Consider the following 13,306-nt stretch of genomic DNA (forward strand, 5'->3'; position numbering starts at 1 on the left):
AATGAAATCTAGCTAAGGTTTTACACCTAAAAAATACTATAATATTCACAAAGTCTTACACCTAATACATTATGAGGCAAGGCTATTACTTTATTGGCTTCTCCATTTAATATTTTCATTTTAGAAACATTTTATTAGTAGAATTAATAGTATTTCTGATGATAAATATATAAGACAATATTCAACACCTTCAACATCCACAATGTTCAATAGAAACCATGTAGAGTTTTTATACCTTTATATCAGATTTTTAGAAAAAGTATTTATAATCTGATAGTTAAAATCATTTTTTAAATTGTACTACTATAAACATTGTTGTAGCTGCATTTTTGTAGTATGCTGTGATGCCATTCAGTATATGAATTGATAAAGAAAATGATCTTTTTATACAAAATAGGATAATGCTCATCATTAAAGAGAATGAAATCATGGCATATGCAAGTAAATGGATGGAGCTGAAGAATATTATGCTAAGTGAAGTAAGCCAATCCCCCAAACCAAATGCTGAATGTTTTCTCTGACATAAAATTTCTGATATGTAATGGAAATGAGGGAGAAGCATGGGAGGAATAGAAAAAACTATAGATAAGGCAGTGGGGAGGAAGGGGAAGAAAGGGAGCATGGGGATAGGAAAGTGATGGAATGAGATGGATGTCATTACCCTAATTACATATATGAAGACATGAATGGTGTGACTCTGTTGTGTACAAGAGATATGAAAAATTGTACTCTATTTGGGTAATATGAATTACAATGCATTCTACTGTGTTTTATAACAAATTAGAATAAAATCTAAAAATTATGTTATAAAAGATTGTGAGCAAATTCAGAGGAAATATAATAATTAAATACAAAAATTAAAAAAAAAAAACATGTTTATATATGTTGAAATGTTTTATATATTCCATTCTGGAGTTTGTAATACTCAAGGATAATTGTAACATATTATGAAAAAAAGAAAATACTTTTGAAGCAACTAAAATATATTCATTTATTAAAAAATAATATATTGTCTGATTTAAATCTATTCTTTGAGTGAGATAAAGAAAGACAGAATACAAAGAGTGATTAAGAAAGTAAAACAAAATAGGTAGAAGTGGAAAACTAAATATACAAATGAAGAAAGAAGTCTTAATGTACTAGAGAATCCATGCTAAAAATAAGAAAAGTAGTGAATGCATGATAAGACTGTGAGGAATGACAGATTATTTATCCTCTGATAAATCTCTGAAAACTTATGTTCTTGGGATAAAGATAACATATGAAACTATTTCTCACAAGTTTAGACACGATTTTGTAATTACTTATTCATGAAAGTTTATTAAATAATATCAAAAGTAGATACTTCCTGGAATTTTTCTCCAAGTCGATGAAATCTTATATATATTTTAGAATATGTATGTGCATGTGCACTCTAGAACACTATGTATAAATGTATATATGTTTTATCTAAGGTTAACTTTTATATGTATGTGAAATAATTTGATTCTTTTATATATTTCTAAATATAATGGTAAATGAAATATTTTTGTAGAAAATATAATGTGAGTGATCTGTTTATTTTAAAGTGTCTGAATTTTTTTTACATAACTGGCTTTGTAAAGCCAATCATTTCTATATTTTAAATAAAAGGTGTGTTTGAGGGAGCTGGGGATGTGGCTCAAGCAGTAGTGTGCTCACCTGGCATGCGCATGGCGTGGGTTCGATCCTCAGCACCACGTACAAATAAAGATGTTGTGTCCGCCAAAAACTAAAAAAAAATAAATATTAAAAAATCTCTCTCTCTCTCTCTCTAAAAAAAAGGGTGTGTTTGAATAAAAGCATTTTAAGAAAGCCTCCACTAAATGTTGAATAAAATTCCGTATTAAAGAGTATTTATTTTTTTTAGTAGAAAATGTTTCCCATGAAAAGAAGCAATGGATGTTAGCCCACCACAGTATGCTAAATCACCTTTCATATAAACCTATGGCAGGGATGCTAAGAAGATTATATTTCAATGGACAATGGATCTCAAACATCAAATAAAACTCTAGGCTTCATGAAACCAAAAGAAAAGATTTTACCAGCATTTTCTATTTACCACAAAGCCTTCTCTCAATGAAGTAGGCAGTCCTATGCTAAGTATTTGATAGCATACCCTTGGTGTCAACATTTCCTATCCTTCTATAACAATCACTGGAGGTCCAGATTTCCCCTCACAGTCAGAATTCTATTTTCTTCTATAGGGTATGCTCACAAAGCAAAACAAATAGGAGTTCATGGAAAAGGACTGTTTCACTCATATTTTCCTTACTGTCTTTTTTCTGGAAACAAACAGAAGGCATCTGTCTTCAAAATTGCTTTCACCATAGTTTACTACAATTTTCTAATCCCAATATTGAACTGCAGGAATCTCTTTTGTGGGAGCCAGTGTTGAGGGTCTTCTGCTGCCAAACAGAGGCCTCACAAGCCATGCGGAATGTGGATGATCCATGTCATGTCTTATGAGCTGCATGGCTTACATATTTGCTTTCCAAAGGAGTCAACCTGATGTGATCTAAAAGGTCCTGTATTATATAAATTATGATTTTCTTTGAAATTGGCCATCTTTATTCAGCTCAGCTCAGCTAGTGTGCTGCTCCTAGTGGTCTCTGCATTAATATTAGTGAAACACAAAAGAGCAGTGGGCCTCAACCATTATTTTTCACCTGTTTTAATCCAAATATTCTTCAGGACTACTTCAGGATTTTTTGTATAAAAAGCCCAACCATCTTAAATAGGTTAATATACCAGTGGATTAAAAGGCCCTATTCTTATAGCTTTATGACTCTAATTAGCTTGAATGCTTAAAATTGATTTAAGTTATAAACCATGCTGTTTTATGGCAGTAAATGGTATTGTATATGTGCATCAAATCACTGTATCAATGTGAAGTAAATGTATGGATACTTAGATCAAGACAGCAGAGGCATGGGTGAGAAATTCTACACATCAAGAAAGAACTGAAAGACCTGTGTTTGTGCCTGGAGCTGGGATTGTGACTCAATGGTAGAACACTTGCTTAACATGTTTGAGGCACAGGATTTCATCTAAGAACAAAATGAAATGTTTCACCCATTGTAGAAAAGCTATTACCTTCAATAAAGTGCTGCTTATAAATTTATTTCTTCTTTGTTATCCTGTGAGGAAATTACAACATATTAAAAATTCAGTTGTATGTTATCACCCAAAAGAATGATTGAATATCAGAGTTTTTCTTCCTATGCAAAAATCACCACCCTTACTGTTATTGTAGGAGAAATTAATAAACACAGAAAGCTTGGCTATTCTCACAAAGTTTATGTAAACATGTTACTCTAAATTAAATTTATATAATCAATTATGACTTGCTACCAATGCAGATGTCTTGTTACCATTTGGAACACATGAAGAGGTGATGAATTGATCGCTATTTCAGTTTCAAGAGAAACATTTCCTATAAGGGTGTCTGTATTTTGTCAAGAAGATAAAACAAGAACAGCAAGGACTTATTGATTCCTGATCCATGCAAAAATAAATGAGAAAGAAGGGTGATATCACTTAGAAAATGTACACAAGTTTATAAACCACTTTTAAAAAAATATATTAAAAATACATACAAAGAACTACAGATCCAGTTAAGAAAAAATCGGCTACTCCAGGTAATAAAACTACAGGAGATATCACAATATCAATACTTGAGAAATAGTGCCACTTGTTATCTGATCATATCACTCACTGAAACATTACCCAGGAGAGTCACAGCCAGTATAAACACTCCAAGAACCATTTAGAGCACACTATTCTTTAAGATCTCAGAAGTAAATGTTGCTAGAACTTACTGACATACTAAAATTGTTTATTATCACAAAGGTGAACCAATATATTCTGCTTTACATCTCTCTTGGCAGGCCAGAGAACAGGGTAAATTTATTATCTACAGCATCATAATGCTCACAAAGAACTCTGTATTATTCATAAGACTGCATATAAATTATATATATATATATATATATAAAAAAACATTTCTTTTCCAGTTTATAACATTGTTTTATACATATCAATACATTATGTTGTAGCCAGCAAAGTACATATTATTACTGACAGCTGTTGACATGATTCAATAAAGCCCCAAGGGGTTTCACCGATAATCCTAAATCACAACTACTTTTCCAAATAAAAAGCCACTTCTATCTCTCACAATATTTAGAGGAGGTTTGCAGAAATGTCAGTGGTTCATAAGGAAGAAACTTGGGCAGAAGCCCCAAGAAACCAGTGTAATTTTCTAAGTTTAGTGGGGAGGAGAGGAGGTCTTGTATATTAAAAAAAAAATAAGCCCTCTGTAGAAAATGGAGTCTCTCATGTGAAGATTAATAAGTCTAATTTTGGAAAGAGAGTTTCTGTCAGACTTTGCTAGTATTTTATTTGGTTTCTTATCTTTCTCTTCCTGTGTCAGATGGTGAAGTGCCTAATTTTAAACCACATTTTGAGATGAATGTCCTTAAAAAAGTTTAGAGATTTTTCTATTGACTTTGAATTCCTCTGCAGTTTTCAATTTTGCAACTCATATTAAAATAGGCAGACTGCATAACCAAATGTTATTCGGATGTCTTCAAATAAATTTAATAATTTCTTTTTTTTATTCCATGTACAAAGGAATAATTTAATTACAATGAATAAAAGTTGAGAGTAGTTGGTTCTTTTCATAAAGCAAATTTTTTTAGACATCAAGAACTCCATGAATACAATTTTGAGCTGAAATATGGGTGGACTCCTCCTGCCCCGCCTGGCCCCAGCGCACCTCTGGCACACATGTCCACCCAGAAAGTTAAGTCATGGGGGAGCGAGATTGGCGCCTCTGAGGCCCTGGCTCTGGCTCCCCGCCCCAGGCTCCCGCCCCCACCGCTGCTGGCCAGGCTCCCGCCCCCACCGCTGCTGGCCTGGCTCCCATCCGCGGACTGGCCTGCTCTGCCAGAGCCTCCGCCGCCCTGCCCGCTGCAGCTCCTTCCTGTCAGGCCCTGTAGTGTGGCGCCCCTGTCTCTGCCCCTGGCGCGGACAAGGGCGGCCGCCTGCGGGGCGGGGCTCCCCTCCTCCTCCTTCTCCTCCTAGAGGCTCAGCCGGGGGTTGCCTCTGACACTCCGCTTCACCTTCACACACCCCCAGCACTTCCCGAGTCCTGCCTCCCCTGGCTGCCCTGGGGAGAGCTGGAGCCTAGGCTGTCTCCAACCCCGCACCAGTCTGGGCGGCAGGCGCTCGCTTCTCCAGTGGGGGCCGCGCCTGCGCCCCTCCGCCCCCCGCCTCGGCGCTCACCTCTGGCCTGCACCGGGGGCTGCAGCCTCCCCCCGCCTCGCGCTCCGGGACTCGTCTCCGGAGTTCTCCCGAGGCGCTGGAGGCCTCCTTTCTCTCCCGCGACTCCGCTTCTCCCCCACCGCTTCCCGCCCTCCCCACCCCAAACCGCATCTCCCGAGCTCCAAGGCGCCTCCAGGATGCAGCTCCCCTTTTCCGCACACTCGGGCAGCGGTGCCCGCACCCAGAAACAGCCCTCTTGGGGGCGCTCGGCTCCTCGGGGCTCCGTGTGGGCACTCACAGCCCGGGGTGGGGACCTGGAGCCCCTGCCTACCTCCCACCCACCCTCGAAGCCCCTGAGGAAGGCGCGGTGACTGGCTCCTGTCATTGGTCCTTCAGGTGCTGGCTGCCCAGGGCGCTGACCTTCGCTGCCAAAGCTGTAGCTGAGGCTGCCGCCGCCAAGTTCCCTTGTTATAACTCCTCCTGTTAGCAACTCCTCCTGCTCCACCCCTCCCCCTCCTCCTCCTCCACTCTTCTTCCTCCTTCTCCTCCTCCTCCCACTCCTCCTCCTCCCCTCCTCCTCTTCCTCCTCTCCCTGCTCCACCCTCCCCCTCCTCCTCCTCATCTCAGCATGAGAGAGTTGGACCGCACCAGCTCTGGAGCAGAGGAGGGGGCTAAGGAGCAAGGCCGTCCCTCCCTCCTCCTCCCCAACAGTGACCGCTGCCAAGTCCTGTCACTGGGGAAAGGACAGGGCGGAGGAGGGGACAAAGGTGGATTGAGGAAAAAAAAAAAAAGAAATATGGGTGGAGGGCATAGGAGGTGGAGAGGTGGGGCAATTCTCCCTGGGCCATGGAAGTTTTTCAGTATCTCTCCACCAAATTAAAAGTAATAAAAATTAAGAAAAAAAACTTATAAGGAGAAAAAGAACTTCTGAAGCCATCAACATTTTTCTTTTTCTTTAGTCTCCACCTTAGAACCTAAAATATTTTATGCTGCTATCATCATCCAATGATGGTTCTGCAGGCTTATGGGGGAAAGGCATTTTCAAATTTTTAAAAATCTTTCTGGATGATTTGCACTTATTATTTTATTAATTATGATTTCTTTGTATTCTATCCTAAATATGATTTTAATATTGTCAATTTTCCTTATGTGTCTCAACAAATCATTTTTTCCTCCATTAAAATCATTAGTATTCATTCAACAAATTCTTTTTTGTTATTTAAAAAAATTATATTTTCCATAATGTCTAGAGGCAGGACTAAGATATTTGGCTTTCATAATTGTGCTAATATTCACACCAAATTTATAAGGTAGTGGGAGAATATTTTCACAATTAAAGGCATATATGTCTATAAATATTTTTCTATAGTTCAATACAGTTTACTAAGAGAGTCAACAAAATTTTAATGAAGAAAAAATAAATCACTGTCTATAAGATGACTGCTGTTTTTCATACAACCTCTGCACATCATGTGATTGAAACCTGGCATCCAGCCTATAGTGAATAAATTAACTAATTATCTGTCACTAATTAACTCATTCTAAAACTTATTAGCTCATATTTGGGATGGTCGTCAATTTAGGCTCAGTTCACCTGGAATCTTTGCTGCATATGATTAGGTGATGGTTGGTAAATACAATGAACTTTAGAATATAATTTGGCTGCCAATAAAACACCCTGATGTTTTTTCCCCAAATAACTCATGATTAAAAAAGTATTGTGGGCTTGTTTTCATGGAGGTACCAGTGTTCTGAAAGCAAAAACGAAAACATTCAAATGTTTCTTGACCAGATACCTGACTAATACTCTTTCATAGCAAACAGTATTACATAATTCATAAGAATGAACAACTGGATAGTGGCTTTGCAGGTTTTTTAGGAAGGCAGGTGAGTGCCCAATGCCTGGGATCCATGTGACTTACCTGGAAACCTGACAAGCACCAAGTTGATCTTTCTTTGTGCAAGGCTGCCAATCATGAGGCCACTGCAGATATTTGTGACCAGTCAACTACTGAGCCGAGTGCCCAGCTGGGTTTGACACATTTCTGAGCTGACTCAATTCTTCTGAAATGATTCCTGTTTTCTGCCTCCAGCCAGAAAGTCATCTCAAAATATTGATTAATTTCAGAAGGAGGAAAATAAGGTTCTACCACCAGTCTCGCTTGAACAGCCACCAGCAGGAGTATTTCAAAATGGGAGTGCAGAGGCACCGCCCAAGCCTCGGATGGTGTCGAGGAATTCCTTCGGTGGCTTTAGCGTCGTCGCCCGGAGCGGCGGCCTAGAAGGTAGAGCCTGATGGGCACCACGACCGGCTGGCTGCCTGGAGCTCCACCTCGAAGGGACTGTGAAAAGGGACCTGACCCCGGGAGCGCCAGCCCGGGCCTGAGAATATGGCGACCTGCATCGGCGAGAAGAGCGAGGATTTTAAAGTCGGAAATCTGCTCGGTAAGGGATCATTTGCTGGTGTCTACAGAGCTGAGTCCATTCACACTGGTTTGGAAGTTGCAATCAAAATGATAGATAAAAAAGCCATGTACAAAGCTGGGATGGTACAGCGAGTCCAAAATGAGGTGAAAATACATTGTCAATTGAAACATCCCTCTATCTTGGAGCTATATAACTATTTTGAAGATAACACTTATGTGTACCTGGTATTAGAAATGTGTCATAATGGTGAAATGAACAGATACCTAAAGAATAGAATGAAACCTTTCTCAGAAAATGAAGCTCGACACTTCATGCACCAGATCATCACAGGAATGTTGTATCTTCATTCTCATGGCATATTACACCGGGACCTCACACTTTCTAACCTCTTACTTACTCGTAATATGAATATCAAGATTGCCGATTTTGGGCTGGCAACTCAATTGACAATGCCACATGAAAAGCACTATACATTATATGGAACTCCTAATTACATTTCACCAGAAATTGCAACTCGAAGTGCCCATGGACTTGAATCTGATGTTTGGTCCTTGGGCTGCATGTTTTATACATTACTAATTGGGAGACCACCTTTTGACACTGACACAGTCAAGAACACATTAAATAAAGTTGTATTGGCAGATTATGAAATGCCAACGTTTTTGTCAAGAGAGGCCAAGGATCTTATTCACCAGCTACTTCGTAGAAATCCAGCAGATCGTTTAAGTCTGTCTTCAATATTGGACCATCCTTTTATGTCCCAAAATTCTTCAACAAAAAGTAAAGATTTAGGAACTGTAGAAGACTCAATTGATAGTGGACATGCCACAATTTCTACTGCAGTTACGGCTTCTTCCAGTACCAGTGTAAGTAGTAGTTTACTTGACAGAAGACGACTCTTGATTGGCCAGCCACTTCCAAATAAAATGACTGTATTTCCAAAGCATAAAAATTCAAGTGACTTTTCTTCAGGAGATGGAAGCAGTTTTTGTACTCAGTGGGGAAATCAAGCACATGAAACCAGTAACAGTGGAAGAGGAAGAGTAATTCAAGATGCAGAAGAAAGGCCTCATTCTTGATACCTCCGTAGAGCCCATTCCTCTGATAGATCTGGCACTTCTAATAGTCAATCTCGAGCAAAAACATATACAATGGAACGATGTCACTCAGCAGAAACACTTTCAAAGTCCAAAAGATCAGGAATAGAAGAAAATGAAGACCGATATCCACCCACAAATAGCAATGTCAATATTTTTCATTTCTTTAAAGAAAAGACATCTCATAGTTCTGGATCTTTTGAAAGACCTGATAACAACCAAGCACTTTCAAATCATCTTTGTCCAGGAAAAAGTCCTTTTCCATTTTCAGACCAGACACCTCAAACTGAAATTGTACAACAGTGGTTTGGAAATCTGCAAATGAATGATCCTCTTTCAGAACAAATCAAGACTAGGGGTATGGAGTCAACAGTGGGATATCAGAAACACACACTGCGAAGCATTACGTCTCCTTTGATTGCTCACAGGTTAAAACCAATCAGACAGAAAACTAAAAAGGCTGTGGTGAGCATACTTGATTCAGAGGAGGTGTGTGTGGAGCTTCTAAAGGAATATGCATCTCAAGAATATGTGAAAGAAGTACTTCAAATATCTAGTGATGGGAATATGATCACTATATATTATCCAAATGATGGAAGAGGCTTTCCTCTTGCTGATAAACCGACCTTACCTACTGATAACATCAGTAGGTACAACTTTGACAATTTACCAGAAAAATACTGGCGAAAATATCAATATGCTTCCAGATTTGTACAGCTTGTAAGATCTAAATCTCCCCAAATCACTTATTTTACAAGATACGCTAAATGTATTTTGATGGAGAATTCTCCTGATGCTGATTTTGAGGTTTGGTTTTATGATGGAGCAAAAATACACAAAACAGAAGATTTAATTCAAGTAATTGAAAAGACTGGGAAATCTTACACTTTAAAGGATGAAAATCAAATTCATAGCTTAAAAGAGGAAATAAAAATATACATGGACCATGCTAATGAGGCTCATCGTATTTGTTTAGCACTGGAATCTGTAATTTCAGGAGAGTAAAAGAAGAGTGGGAGTGCTCCCTTTTTCCCAATAATTGTGGGAAGAAAACCTGGTAATACTAGTTCACCTAAGGCCCTGTCAACACCTCCTTGTGTGGATCCAAACTACGCAATAAGAGATGCACCATCTTTGGGTAGATTGATCATGAATAGTGCTACTACTCCAACCCAGGCACCCATACTTAATCCTTCTATAGTTACAGCTGAAGACTTGGCCATACCACTACAGCTTCAGGAACAAACGTCTCTTCGAATAATCTAAAAGATTGTCTTCCTACATCAGCACAACTTTTGAAGTCTGTTTTTGTGAAAAATGTTGGTTGGGCTACACAGTTAACTAGTGAAGCTGTGTGGGTTCAGTTTAATGATGGGTCCCAGCTGGTTGTCCAGGCAGGAGTATCTTCTATCAGTTACACATCACCAAATGGTCAAACAACTAGAAACAGGGTCTCACTGAGTTGCTTAGGCCCTTGCTAAGTTGCTGAGGCTGGCTTTGAACTCATGATCCTCCTGCCTTATCCTCTCCAGTCACTGGGATTACAGGCATGTGCCACCATGCCTGGCTAATTATCCTACTTTAAGAAGAAAAAAAAATGGGTATGGAGACAATGAAAAATTACCGGAATACATCAAACAGAAATTACAGTGTTTTTCTTCCATCCTGTTGATGTTTTCTAATGCAACTCCTGGTTTTCATTGATTGAAAAGATACCTACATTTAATAAATAACTTTTTGGTTGGCTTTCAAGTAAAGTGACTTTTTATTTAATATAACTTCTTCAGAAAGCCTATTAAAGAGAATTTTAATCTGTACAGTAAAGGATGTGTACTAAGAGAAAACTGAATGAAATTAGAGTCGACAAATAATTGGTCGCAGAGTACAATAGGATGCCTAACTTTGCTCTGAAAACATACCCTCAAGCTTACTGAGTATATTTGTATTGAATGTTTTTTTAAAAGCAAAAATATAAATGGTGTGTGGTGTATTCATGCTTTTATTGTTTCTCTACTTCCCAGACATGTTGAGAATCATGGACAAAATATGCTGTAGTTTGGAATTTTTGAACATGTAAATAAAATGTATTTGTTATAAGTAACATATGTAAACATGTATAGTTGTTTTATATTTATTTTTGTAGACCCAACATCAAGCAGTTACACTTTTTTCTCAGCAGCACATGGATCCTTCTCAAAAATAGATCATATATTATGTCACAGGGAAACTCTTAGACAATATAAAGGAGTAGAGATAATACCATGCATCCTATCTGATCATAATGGAATGGAACTGAAAATCAACGATAAAAGAAGGAAGGAAAAAGAATACATCACTTGGAGAATGAACAATAGGTTACTGAATGATCAATGGGTTATAGAAGACATCAAGGAGGAAATTAAAAAAAATTCTTAGAGATTAATGAAAACACAGACACAACATATCGGACTCTATGGGACACATTGAAAGCAGTTCTAAGAGGAAAATTCATTGCTTGGAGTTCATTCCTTAAAAAAAGAAAAAAAACAACAAATAAATGATCTCATACTTCATCTCGAAATCCTAGAAAAAGAAGAGCAAAACAGCGGCAAAAGAAGTAGAAGGCAAGAAATAATTAAAATCAGAGCTGAAATTAATGAAATCGAAACAAAAGAAACAATTGAAAAAATTGACAAAACTAAAAGTTGGTTCTTTGAAAAAATAAACAAAATTGACAGACCCTTAGCCATGCTAGTGAAGAGAAGAAGAGAGAGAACTCAAATTACTAGCATACAGGATGAAAAAGGCAATATCACAACAGACACTTCAGATATACAGAAGATAATAAAAAATTATTTTGAATCCTTATACTCCAATAAATTAGAAGATAGTGAAGGCATCGATAAATTTCTAAAGTCATATGATCTGCCCAGATTGAGTCAGGAGGATATAGACAACCTAAACAGACCAATATCAATTGAGGAAATAGAAGAAACCATCAAAAGACTACCAACTAAGAAAAGCCCAGGACCGGATGGGTATACAGCAGAGTTTTACAAAACCTTTAAAGAGGAACTAATACCAATACTTTTCAAGCTACTTCAGGAAATAGAAAAAGAGGGAGAACTTCCAAATTCATTCTCCGAGGCCAACATCACCCTGATACCTAAAGCAGACAAAGACACTTCAAAGAAAGAAAACTACAGACCAATATCTCTAATGAACCTAGATGCAAAAATCCTCAATAAAATTCTGGCGAATTGGATACAAAAACATATCAAAAAAATTGTGCACCATGATCAAGTAGGATTCATCCCTGGGATGCAAGGCTGGTTTAATATACGGAAATCAATAAATGTTATTCACCACATCAATAGACTTAAAAATAAGAACCATATGATCATCTCGATAGATGCGGAAAAAGCATTCAACAAAGTACAGCATCCCTTTATGTTCAAAACTCTAGAAAAATTAGGGATAACAGGAACATACCTCAATATTGTAAAAGCAATCTATGCTAAGCCTCAGGCTAGCATCATTCTGAATGGAGAAAAATTGAAGGCATTCCCTCTAAAATCTGGAACAAGACAGGGATGCCCTCTCTCACCACTTCTGTTCAACATAGTTCTCAAAACACTGGCCAGAGCAATTAGCCAGATGAAAGAAATTAAAGGCATCAAAATAGGAAAAGAAGAACTTAAATTATCACTATTTGCAGATGACATGATTCTATACCTAGCAGACCCAAAAGGGTCTACAAAGAAACTATTAGAGCTAATAAATGAATTCAGCAAATTGGCAGGATATGAAATCAACACGCATAAATCAAAGGCATTCCTGTATATCAGCAACAAATCCTCTGAAATGGAAATGAGGACAACCCCTCCATTCACAATATCTTCAAAAAAAATAAAATACTTGGGAATCAACCTAACAAAAGAGGTGAAAGACTTATACAATGAAAACTACAGAACCCTAAAGAGAGAAATAGAAGATCTTAGAAGATGGAAAAATATACCCTGTTCATGGATAGGCAGAACCAACATCATCAAAATGGCGATATTACCAAAAGTTCTGTATAGGTTTAATGCAATGCCAATCAAAATCCCAACGGCATTTCTTGTAGAAATAGAGAAAGCAATCATGAAATTCATATGGAAAAATAAACGACCCAGAATAGCAAAAACAATGCTAAGCAGGAAGTGTGAATCAGGCGGTATAGCGATACCAGACTTCAAACTATACTACAGAGCAATAGTAACAAAAACAGCATGGTACTGGTACCAAAACAGGCAGGTGGACCAATGGTACAGAATAGAGGACACAGAAACCAATCCACAAAACTACAACTACCTTATATTTGATAAAGGGGCTAAAAGCATGCAATGGAGGAAGGATAGCATCTTCAACAAATGGTGCTGGGAAAACTGGAAATCCATATGCAACAAAATGAAACTGAATCCCTTTCTCTCGCCATGCACAAAAGTTAATTCAAAATGGATCAAGGAGCTTGATAT

At 38.0% G+C, this 13,306-nt stretch overlaps 1 protein-coding gene across 1 annotated transcript; it reads left to right on the plus strand.

The window, feature by feature from the left end:
* Nucleotides 1-7,676: 7,676 nt before the first annotated feature.
* Nucleotides 7,677-10,789, plus strand: LOC139707806 (serine/threonine-protein kinase PLK4-like). The gene is given in 3 exon segments (XM_071619688.1): nt 7,677-10,020; nt 10,023-10,253; nt 10,411-10,789. Coding segments are annotated over 3 exon segments (2,679 nt in total). The 3' UTR covers nt 10,515-10,789.
* The last annotated feature ends 2,517 nt before the right edge of the window (nt 10,790-13,306 follow it).

Source organism: Marmota flaviventris, chromosome 12, assembly GCF_047511675.1.
Source record: "Marmota flaviventris isolate mMarFla1 chromosome 12, mMarFla1.hap1, whole genome shotgun sequence".
In the NCBI taxonomy this organism is placed as follows: Eukaryota; Metazoa; Chordata; class Mammalia; order Rodentia; family Sciuridae; genus Marmota; species Marmota flaviventris.